General features: G+C 42.2%; 1 protein-coding gene across 3 annotated transcripts in view; it reads right to left on the bottom strand.

The window, feature by feature from the left end:
- The window catches only part of cfap58 (cilia and flagella associated protein 58), a 134,263-nt gene that overhangs the window by 65,352 nt on the left and 56,705 nt on the right, over window positions 1-12,206 (bottom strand). For all 3 annotated transcript variants that reach the window (XM_017456834.3, XM_017456835.3, XM_053676090.1), the window contains exon 12: window positions 2,190-2,330. In XM_017456834.3, coding sequence (XP_017312323.1) covers window positions 2,190-2,330 — 141 coding nt within the window. The remainder of the gene's footprint in view (window positions 1-2,189; window positions 2,331-12,206) is intronic.

The following is a 12,206-nucleotide window of genomic DNA, read 5'->3' on the forward strand; positions in this document are numbered from 1 at the left end:
AACTATGTCTTTGTATGATAGATATATAAATAAGGAACTGGAGTCAGCATGGTCCATGCAAATAAAGTACCCTCAGGATATGGATATCCCTGACCTTATGAAAAAATCTGCATCAGCTTTCTTTGCCACTGTACATATGCCACATATATATACATATACAGTATCTCACAAAAGTGAGTACACCCCTCAAATTTTTGTAAATATTTGATTATATCTTTTCATGTGATAACACTGAAGAAATGACACTTTGCTACAATCTAAAGTAGTGAGTGTACAGCTTGTATAACAGTGTAAATTTGCAGTCCCCTCAAAATAACTCAACACACAGCCATTAATGTCTAAACCGCTGGCAACAAAAGTTAGTACACCCATAAGTGTAAATGTCCAATTTGGGCCCAAAGTGTCAATATTTTGTGCGGAAACCCATTATTTTCAAGCACTGCCTTAACTCTCTTGGCATGGAGTTCAGCAGAGCTTCACAGCTTGCAACTGGAGTCCTCTTCCACTCCTCCATGATGACATCACAGAGCTGGTGGATGTTAGAGACCTTGTGCTCCTCCACCTTCCATTTGAGGATGCCCCAAAGATGCTCAACAGGGTTTAGGTCTGGAGATATGCTTGGCCAGTCCATCACCTTCACGCTCAGCTTCTTTAGCAGGGTAGTGGTCGTCTTGGAGGTGTGTTTGGGGTCGTTATCATGCTGGAATACTGCCCTGCGTCCCAGTCTCCGAAGGGAGGGAATCATGCTCTGCTTCAGTATGTCACAGTACATGTTGGCATTCATGGTTCCCTCAATGAACTGTAGCTCCCCAATGCCGGCAGCACTCATGCAGCCCCAGACCATGACACTCCCACCACCATGCTTGACTGTAGAAAAGACACACTTGTCTTTGTACTCCTCACCTGGTTGCCGCCACATGCACTTGACACCATCTGAACCAAATAAGTTTATCTTGGTCTCATCAGACCACAGGACATGGTTCCAGTAATCCATGTCCTTAGTCTGCTTGTCTTCAGCAAACTGTTTGTGGGCTTTCTTGTGCATCATCTTTAGAGGAGGCTTCCTTCTGGGACGACAACCATGCAGACCAATTTGATGCAGTGAGCAGTGTATGGTCTGAGCACTGACAGGCTGACCCCCCACCCCTTCAAACTCTGCAGCAATGCTGGCAGCACTCATACGTCTATTTCTGAAAGACAACCTCTGGATATGACGCTGAAAACGTGCACTCAACGTCTTTGGTTGACCATGGCGATGCCTGTTCTGAGTGGAGCCTGTCCTGTTAAACCGCTGTATGGTCTTGGCCACTGTGCTGCAGCTCAGTTTCAGGGTCTTGGCAATCTTCTTATAGCCTAGGCCATCTTTATGTAGCGCAACAATTCTTTTTTTCAGATCCTCAGAGAGTTCTTTGCCATGAGGTGCCATGTTGAACTTCCAGTGACCAGTATTAGGGAGTATGAGAGCGATGACACCAAATTTAACACACTGCTCCCCATTCACACCTGAGACCTTGTAACACTAACAAGTCACATGACAATGGGGAGGGAAAATGGCTAATTGGGCCCAATATGGACTTTCACTTAGGGGTGTACTCACTTTTCTTGCCAGTGGTTTAGACATTAATGGCTGTGTGTTGAGTTATTTTGAGGGGACAGCAAATTTACACCGTTACACAAGCTGTACACACACTACATTGTAGCCAAGTGTCATTTATATATAGACTGGTATATATAGACAGGTAATATTATTAGACTAAAAGAACTCCAAAAGAATCAGGGAACAATTAAATAATGTGCATTCGTGTGTTTGTTCTGAGCACATATGTGGGACATATTACTTTTCTAATTAAACCATAGTTGGTTGATTAACCTGTGTTGTGCTTGACCTGATGTCTCCACCATTGTTAATTTTGAAAGTGACAAGTCAGATCCCCTTGCACACACGCATTCTGTCTTTCTCTTTTTCTCATTATTGAGAACTTGACCCGAGGTCTTGGTTCTTTCTATCACCAAAGTGAAGCTGTGGCCTCACATACAGACAGCACTTTTAATAAGTTTGGAATGCGCCCAAACCCGAATCTTTTTTACTGGAAAGATTGAACTTGGCATCTTTTTAGCATGGCAAATGGGTGGCTACTGAAGCAAAACCTAAATACACACCCACACACACCCTTTTCTTTCTGCCTTACCTGATCCAGTTCTTTCTTCAGGCTCACTTTCTCTGCATCAGCATCTGCTATGATTTTCTGCAACTTCTGCTCTTCTACCTCCTGAATGTCCATATACTGCTTGGTCTCTTGGGCCTGCTGCTTCATCTTCTGAAGCTCAGCCTACAGGAAACACGAGGAGAGAAAAGACAGGTCCATTTAAGAAGATCTGTTGCAGTAAAAAGCATTTAAAAAGCACTATTTGCCTATAAAACACAATTTAGGATGCCATGGGGAATTGCAGTAAAGTTGACATTGCTGGCAGCCTAAAAAGGAGCCAAATAAACAATAAATGAAAATAGAGAGAGAAGAGAAGAGAGAATAGGACAAAATGGGAAGTGCATTGTGTGATAATAGTTTGCACCCAATCTGCCAACCAAAAAAATAGGCAGACAAACTGAGGTACACACAAAAAGAAACAGCGGCAAAGAGAAAGAGGGTTCATGCAGCCAAGACCTATCATTGGAGCAGATAAATAGCTAAACCCCCTGATCAGTAGCTCCATCTGGCTTCCCTCCTGGAGAGCTCTTCTTGCCCCCCTGCTGCCAGAACCATGTTGACGTTTCAACCAAATGAGTGCAAACACATCTTGTGTGCCACATCACTGATTAAGCCAACACAGAAACTGACGACCACTGTTTCCAAGAATAAACCAGAACACAGATGTGAGACACAAACCACTTTTCACCAGACATTTACCAACTGTTATCCTGGACTAATCTATCCATATTCTCACTAACCTCACCAAAAGTGAATAGGTGCCTGCCATTTAGAGAGCCAGTTCACATAAAACACGTGCTGCTTTTTCATATGCTGCTTTTTCATATTCTATAAGACAATTCCATTACACACTCAGTAATTCTCCTGCTTTAAAATGTTACCTGTGTACTATGAGCACATTGTGTATCCTGTATTATATCCCAAAGAACCTCTTTTGCTCTGAGTGCTTCCACCCAGGGCTAAACCTTTTTAGCCAGTGGCTGAAGGATGTATTAAGATTTCAGAATAAGTGATAGCCAGGCCAATACTCTGCCCAGTTCACCGCTCATTCTTTGCATAGCAATCAGCTGGACCTGACCCAGGCAAAGGGCAGCTCCTCTCCTCCTATTATACAGTACATCTCTGTGTTCCCTGATGATTGGAAAGTGTAGTCTATTCATTAGAATGATAATGCATTCTTATGAAGTGGCCTAATTGGAGGCTAACTAGACAGTGCTGTAGGGAAGATCAGGCCCCAGGCAGGTTGAAGGCTTTTGGTAAGCATGGGCAAAGCATTGAGAGGGCACAGAAAGTTTACAGAAGCAAGGGTAGAGATGGAAAATTTTATATATATATATATATATATATATATATATATATATATATATATATATATATATATATATATATATATATATATATACACTCACCAGCCAATTCAATTCAATAAAATGATGAAGATACAGGTCAAGAGCTTCAGTAAATGTCCATAGCAAACATCAGAATGGGGGAAAAATGTGATTTCAGTGACTTTGACATGGTTGTTGATGTCAGACAGACTGGTTTAAGTCTTTCAGAAAGTTCTAATCTCCTAGAATGTTTTTTTTGTAAAGACTTAAAAACTGAAAGTTCTAATCTCTGGAAAGACTTTTGTACATGTACAAAAGTCTTTAGAGTTTATACAGAATAGTGTGAAAAGGAAAAAATTAATCTAGTGAGCAGCAATAGTTCTGCAGTTGGAAATGCCTTGATGATGAGAGAGGTCAGAGGAGAATGGCCAGACTGGTTCAAGCTAAAAGAAGTCTATGGTAACTCAAAAAGCAACTCAGAATGCACAACACATCAAACTTGAGGCGAATGGGCTACAACAACACAAGAGAACATCGGATTCCACTCAGCCAAGAACAAGTGGGCAAAACAGTTGAGAGCTGAAGATAAGTTGAAGACAAGAAAAATGTTGTCTGGTCTTCTAGTGTAATTTTAATCTACAGGGTATCCCAAAAGTCTCCAAACATAAGGGACTTCATATTACAGCTAATATCCAACTATGGCTATTTAATTTAATATTACATGGATTGCTGTACACACATTATCTAGCTAGCTGTATCAGCTGTTTTTCAATTGATTTTTTTTTATACAGTTAAGCAATGTTAACTGTTTCTTACTAAGAATAATTTATAAATATAAAAGCAACATCTCTTTTTTATGGCTGTACAAAGCATGTAAATTGCTAGTGGGTCCAATAAATTAGCTGTGCAATGAAAATGCCTAAGATGTTTTTCCTCAATTTCAGAAAGTAGCTTCAGTGAGGAAAAAACAACGAATGTATCTTAAATGTAGTAAACTATTGTTTCTTAGTAGATTGTAGTGTAGTTAGCTACTTTAATAAATGAATAGTAGTTTATAGCAAGGCCAGTTACAGTTGAGAAGTTGCAGCCTCAATACTGACAACTTTTATCACAACTTTCCAGAATTGACCAAGCCACTGTTTAGTACACAAACACATCATTAGAATAGTCACAATCTCTAAAGATTATGCATTTTGACAGGACAGCATAGAGGCACAGAGGGAATTACAAAAAAATCCCTGTGTAGGTGGATATTACAGGACTTCTGCTCTAATGTAAATGAACCTGGATTTGTCACCATTCACTAAAGGCTGCTATTGACTTCCTGTCAGATGTGTAATACCCCAGATAAGCACTAAATACTAGGGCTAGCTGGCAGACTATTGCTGACAAATTAATGGGACAGGAGTTTCAGAGGTGCAAATCACCTTGCTTTAATGGCATGACCTTCTAAGGGCAAGAATCATACATAAAATATCGACACCTGATGCTTTTTTCCTCCATGCTTATTTTCCCCCTAAGTCCATTGAATAGTATCACTTAAAATGTAGGCAACAAGAACTCATTCTCTCAAGAGTAATAAAAACTCGACACCTAATATAGTTTGCTTTTTTTATCTGAATCATGACTTCTTTATTCCTGTAGAAAACTGTTTTTCCTGCTGCCAAAAACGTCTGGGTTTTGCATGTAACCCTGTTCCCTGAGAAGGGAACGAGATGTTGCGTGAGCTTCAGGCTGTGGGAAGCGCTCTGGCGCATGGCCAGCATCTGAAGCTTGTCTAACATCATGCCTATTTATAGGCCTGCTGTGATGAGGTGATGTAGCAATTAAGCGCATCGCATGATATAAAATGGCACTTGTGAACCACGCCGTCAGCCTCTATTATCTGAAGCGAAGATGCAATTCACATTCATGACCCAGTATGACAAAGCTAAGCAACCTCTCAATCCGTTCTCAGGGAACAGGATTACATGCATAACCCAGACGTTCCCTTTCAAAGGGAACTCAATGTTGTGAGAGCTTCACGCTGTGGGAACAAGAATACCTACTCCAGGGTATGGCCTATTCAAAAGATCCGAGTCCGAGGATCACTGCAAGACACTCGAGCCCAGGGTGGAATGCATGTCCAAAATGTAATATCGAATGAATGTGTGCGGCGGAGACCACCCCGCCGCAACAAACACATCCCATAAGGGTACCCCTTTGGACCAATCCTTCGAGGTGGTGATCCCCCTAGTGGAATGAGCCCTTATGCTCAGAGGCATAACAACACCGTGCGCCTTACAACCGATAGAGCTTGCTTCCACTATCCAATTAGAGATGCGCTGATTTGACACAGCATCACCTCTACTGTTGCTGCCAAAGCAGACCAGTAACTGCTTGGACCTACGCCACTGGCCGGAGTGATTAATCATGGATGGTGCTCTAGCATTCAACATGGTCTCTACAACTTCAGTTGAGAGACGAGCATCTATGAGCTGGTGCCCCTCAAGAGCCAGGCCCACAGTTTCCATAGTTCTGGCTGAGAGTGATAAATCAGCCCTCTGGCTTGAGACAATAGCTCCCTGCGGACAGGAATCTTCCAATGAATGCCGTCTAGCAGGGATATTATCTCTGAAAACCATTTTTGAGCTTGCCAATAAGGTGATACTAGCAGCAGACATGGTCTGCTGAGATGGTCATGGTGAACTCTCGCTAGAACTTGTGAGAGCAGAGCGATCGGGGGAAAGCATACAGACGTGACCACGGCCACATGTACACAATGGTATCCAGCCCCAATGGTGTGGGAGAAGTGAGGGCAAACCACAGTGGGCAGCGGCATCCATGCACTTTGTGAAGGTGTGAGGGGATAAAGCTAGCCCGAAGTGACGAACACAGTTTTGTTACACCTTGCCTCTAAACGCAAACCTCAGTAACTTCCTGTGACTGGGCGATTTCTGTGTGGAAATATATGTCTCTTAGAGCTATTGAAACAAACCAGTCCTCAACCTGGATCTGCGGAATGATAAGTTTGAGCATCAGCTCGGAGTACAGTTCAGATGACGCAGATCTATAATTGGCTGCATACCCCCATCTTTTTTGTGGATCAGGAAATAACGGCTGTAAAAACCTTCCTCCTTCAGGGAACGGGGTATGTGTTCTATGGCCAGTTTGACCAAGAGGTATCTTACTCCGTGCGCTAATGTTGGACTCTGCTCTGTGCTGACTACTGTGGTGAGCACACCTCTGAACCAGGGGAACCTTTTCTACAGTGGACAGAACCCATGGAGACACTTTTGGCAGTAGTTTCCATGTTGCCAGATGGTCTTTTAGTGACGGTGACACTTCCACTTTCTGTTGGAGGGAAAGCATCAGATTTTTGTTGCCCTGTGACAGCTCACTGACCAGAGAAAACTGAAAACATGGGACGGCCTTTGCTAGTGTAGGCCCTACAGCAGTACTGGGGGCTAACTGCCATAACAACCTCATGTCCCCTGATACTTCCCTCTGCAGCCCATCAGGACCATGCCTTCTTTGTCTGCTTGGCCTTTATGATCATTCTCAGATCAGGCCTATTAACAGGTTGCGACTGTGGCTGCCCATTCCCCCTGGCTCTCTGCAGCTGGGTACCACACTCCCCTTCTGTGCGTCCCTCACACTAGCGTTGGCCCGGTCTCTACTTGTAGATTCCTGGGTAAACTCGATACGATGGGGAAGGAACTGGCGGACGTTTGCTATTTTGACTCAGAAAACCTGTCGGCGATAGCTTTAACCGCACCACAGAACAGGCCGGAAGGTTCAACAGGGGCATCCAGCAGGGGAGACCTTATCTTTATCCCCCACCCCTGAGAGACTGAATCATAGGTGCCTCTTCGCCACAAATAAGCTAGCCGTTGAATGGGCGATGTGAAGGACCATTTGCTTGGTCATCCGGAGAAACAAATCTGTGGTGCAGCAAAGCTCTACCACTGCCTCGGGCCCAATTTCCTCCCCGATGTCGAGCTTTCTGGTCTGCAACACTGCTATTGTATGCAGTGACCCACAAGCGAGACCTGCTGCTGCATCGGCTTTGCCCACCAACGCCGAGGTGGTCTTACATGGACTGGAGGGCAAAGCAGACCCCCCTAAATTACTTGCTGTCGATGGAAATAGGTAGCTCACAGCGTCTCCTCCACCTTTGACATAGCTAAATAGCCCTGCCATTCATTCCCCACAATGGCTGATTAATCTGATGTCGCAGGGTTATAATTATGGCTAGTGTATGGTTTTCCCCAGAAGCATGATATTTCATCAAGCATTTCTGGAAAAAGGGGAGTTTTCTGCGGAGTGATGGAGATTTATTTTTACTAGGGAGAAAGCATTCATCCAGCCAGCTATGAGCCACTTCCTCTCCCCCGGGCCAGTCTAGATTTAGTTTTTCAACTACCCTAATAATCAGTTCAAGCAAATCTTTCCATGCTTGAGAGCTGCTCTGTTTTTTGTACAATGGCACCCCCTTCTGGCTCCTCGGAGTCAGAGAGGGTGTTTTGGCTTTCCATAACGGAAGGAGGAGTCATGACACAAGCTCCAAAATCTGGCAGAGAGTCAGACCCAAAAGACAGAACAAGAAATATAGTAGTGCTCGTTTCTGGCTCCTTTTCCAGATCCATATGAGATCCCCAGGACCTGAGCAGGCTGGCTACCTCGGCAGCAGCCGGCCCAGATCCGCGAGGCTCTGAAACACAACGCCCTTCAGCCAAGAAAAGGGCGAGCCATGAGCGGAACTTCCTGATTGTAAGGCGTTCACAATGCACCTCTCAACGGCTGCCCTGGCATGCTCTACCCTAGACACTTCACACAGAAAATGTGTCCATTCATCCATGATGAAACGGGAGAAAGGCGTGATACACTTCCTGAATTCTCTCTCACTCATACTTTTCTCTTTTTTTAAAGGGCCAGAAAAGGAAAGAAATTTTTCTTTCTTTTTTTGAAGAGATAGAGAGGAAATAAAGAGCCTTTTGTGAGAGTTACACAAACGATACATGCAGTCTTACTGACGATAATAAGGCTAACAGCGTGGTTCACAGGTGCCATTTTAATTGCCATGGCACCTGATTACGGCAGGCCTATAAATAGGCATGATGTTACACAAGCTTCAGATGCCAGTCACACGCAAGGGCACTTCCCACAGCGTGAAGCTTACACAATGTTGAGTTCCCTTTGAAATGGAACACCCAACTCATTTAAGGTTTAATAAGGAGCTGATGAGCTGATTCTGGTGTTGATTTGGTGCTGATTTGGAGTTGATAATCTCTGGTTTGTTCAGACTTGTGAATTTAAAGCATAGACATTAATAATGACTTTTTCCTTGATAATGATTTTCAGCTTGTGAGGATCCGGAGTGGGAGTTCTCGTCCACAACTCATAATAGCACTAAATTTTATGGATTACGATTTAATGAGCAAATGGCTAAATGGCATCTCTGTACTTACTGCCTTCTCATAGAAACGAGATTTAGATGGCTAGAGAGCCTGTGCGGAATAATGAATGCGGAAACTCCTCAGCTAGGTGGATGGCCCTTTTTTTTAGGAGTTTATAAATTTGAAAATGGAAGGATGCATTAAGATGTAATCAACTGCTAAAAGCTCAGATTTGCTAAAGAACAGGCAATGGCTCCAGATGTGAACTTTGAACATGTACTAAGGAAATGTTTTCATATTCATCACATTTATTATCAAACCTACATACAATACAACACAGTCTCCAGTCACTGTGTTAGGAACATTTCTACACCTGCACATTCATGGAATTATCCATTTAGCCAGTCATGTGGCAGAAGTGCACTGCAAAAAAATCATGCAGTTCAAGAGCTTTAGTTAATGTTCACATCAATGATCAGGAAAATAATGTAATCTCAGTGATTTTTTCCAGGGGGAGTGTTGGAGTGTTTTAGAAACTGCTGATCTCCAGATTGGAAAAACTTTGCCTGGTCTGATTAATCTCAATTTCAGGCATCAGAATTTGGGACATTCACAGCATGAATCCATGGACCCAACTTGTCTTGTTTCAAAAGTTGCTGGAGTAATGGTGTGGGGAATGTTTTCCTGTCACACATTGGGCCCCTTAATACAAACCAAGCATTGACTGAATGCCACAGGCTATCTGAGTATTGTTGCTGATGTTACAACCCGCTAATCTTTGGGATGGGAATTTTTTTTTGTGTGCATTGTCCCATATTTTGTGTGCAGGTCTGAACTCCCTCCCAGTGTTTCCAGCCTGCCCTAGCCTGCCTTGCTCCACCTCCCATGATGGCATCACTGAATGACAGCCATATTTAAAGAGGACGAGGAGACGAGAGAGAGGAGGATGTTGGAGGTGGTTAAGTGTGATTTGGTGTTAGGAGACATGTTTGGTTTGTATTGTGTGCCCTTGTGGCTATTCTGTGTTCTGACTGCTGTTCTGGTTTTGACTTTTGCCTGGTTCTGACTGTGAGTTTGGTTGTCTCTGTACCTGTTTATGTGTATTATAATCACCACTGTATATATGGTTCACTTTAATATATTAAAAACATCAATATATGTTATCGGTAGTAGGGGTGTGGCTGCCATTTCCTTTTGGCTTAGGGCGTTTGCAAGTACATTTGTATCTTTATTGTTCTTCTTTTAGGTAAAAAAGCTCTCTAAACCAAGGGTTCTTTTGTTTATTATTTTGGGCTTGGCCCAACCTGAAGATATGCCTGGTATTGTGTTCTACATGTGCATGGCCACAATTTAGCAATCTTAGATTAGATTATGTGGCCTGTCCACCATACAATTCCCTACGAACAAGTTATTATTATAGAAACTATTCGTTTCTATGTATAAGGCGCAGTAAGCAGTCATTTTACAATGATTCCAACATTTCTAATTTAGACAAACCATATATCTTTCAGTAGTAACTAAGGCAGAAAGAGAAACAACAGCTGATGATAGCAAAAGTGGATGTGGAGATGTAAAAAAGAAACAAGAATTTCAGATCTGAAATGCCTGCAGACTTTGACAGGGAAAGAGACAGAGTGAACGACTGACTGACAAAAGATGAACTGTAGCACATATGCTATTAATTCGCTGTGTTCTGCAACATGAACAATCTTTATTTGTCCTTGCCTGCTCTCTTGCTTTCCTGTTCTGCGTGGCCCATTTTCTCTGTTTTTGTCAAGCAGATTTTCCGTGACGTGATTGGCATAACAAGCCGTTCCGCCTTTATGCAGTTATGGAGTGTGCAGTCGTAACGATGTGCTGTGGTAATTAATCTAGCCAATTGTATTGTGCGCCACATGTCAAGCAATCAATGCTGTGGTGATGGTGGTGGTGTTTTTTTTTAGCGTCTTGCTTGGGTCTGCTGTCTTGTTTACTATTTTGAATTGTTTTTTGGTTGTGGAGGCCAGAGGGATATGAGGCCTAATGACACTGGTACCCATTCATAATGGTGAGACCGCCACTGATAATGCTTTTTAGATTGTGGCGGAACTTATGATTCAATTATCAAAGCAATATCAGAACTGTGCTATATCCCATAACAATTACAATCTTGACTGGATGAAGAGCATGTAGTATTAAGCAAAACAAAGCAAACAAAAAAAGCAATTACAGCAGCAAAAGGATATACCCTGAATATTTTGACCTTAAATGCGGCCGCATTTACTAAGATTTATTAAGCAAATAACACTTGCTAATATGCTTGGCAAACAAAGGGAACAATTGTGTGCAGATGGTGAATATAAAATACCATATAAAACCATTATTTTAGCAAACTTTCTAACCATGTTGAGATACTTTGAGATCCTCATTATTAAAACACATTTAATAGTATAATTTTGTCTTTACCTGGTCGAAACAGATGTCTGCAAAAACACCTACTTTTCTAGGGGATTTTAACACTTAGTAACTCACATTGCAGGTACTAAATTAATACACATTTGCATAAACATTGTAATGTATATTGCATTTTTAGTTAGAAACACCCCAAAGTACATATTCATTAAGGCAATCACACAAAAGAGGAACAGGGTTTGATTACCAAGAGAGAATGATGACAGGATAAACCTCTACCTATATTTTGTGGGAGGGGATGAGCTTTGGTGCTTTATGTACTTTTCTCCTTCTATATTGTAGACTGTAGTTCATTAGTTCAGAACTCAGAAAGAAAGATGAAACTAGGCATGAGCAAAACAACAGGGTCAATTCTTTCGCTCATTATTTTGCTCTTCCTTCCTCTGTCCATTCATTTGAATTTGTCTTTCATCTTTTTCTCTCCCCAGGTTTCCATCCTAATCAGTTTGTTTTTGTAGTAATAGGTATGAGTGCAATTGCCATCATGCTGCATCCTGAGGCATGCAGGGTAAGCTGCTTGGCCTGGTGCCCAGCAATGCTTGATATTCCTTTTTAGAGAAGGGAGGTCCATGTAATCATGAAATCTGCTCTAATTGGGAAAATGTGGAAAGGGAAGCCCTCTGATCCACTTAATCCTCTATTTAAGCACCCATGACGTATTTAAAAAAATAAATAAAAATCAGCAGATTACAGTACATAGACCTCAAACAAAATGTTTCTTCCTTATACTTATATTATCCATTTCAAAACTAGTGCAGACCCAAACATCAAACCCCAAGATACAGACAGGGACTAAACTATGTCAGAAATTATTCGCTACCCAATATCTTGTTGCCTAACCT

Source organism: Ictalurus punctatus, chromosome 26, assembly GCF_001660625.3.
Source record: "Ictalurus punctatus breed USDA103 chromosome 26, Coco_2.0, whole genome shotgun sequence".
NCBI lineage: Eukaryota > Metazoa > Chordata > Actinopteri > Siluriformes > Ictaluridae > Ictalurus > Ictalurus punctatus.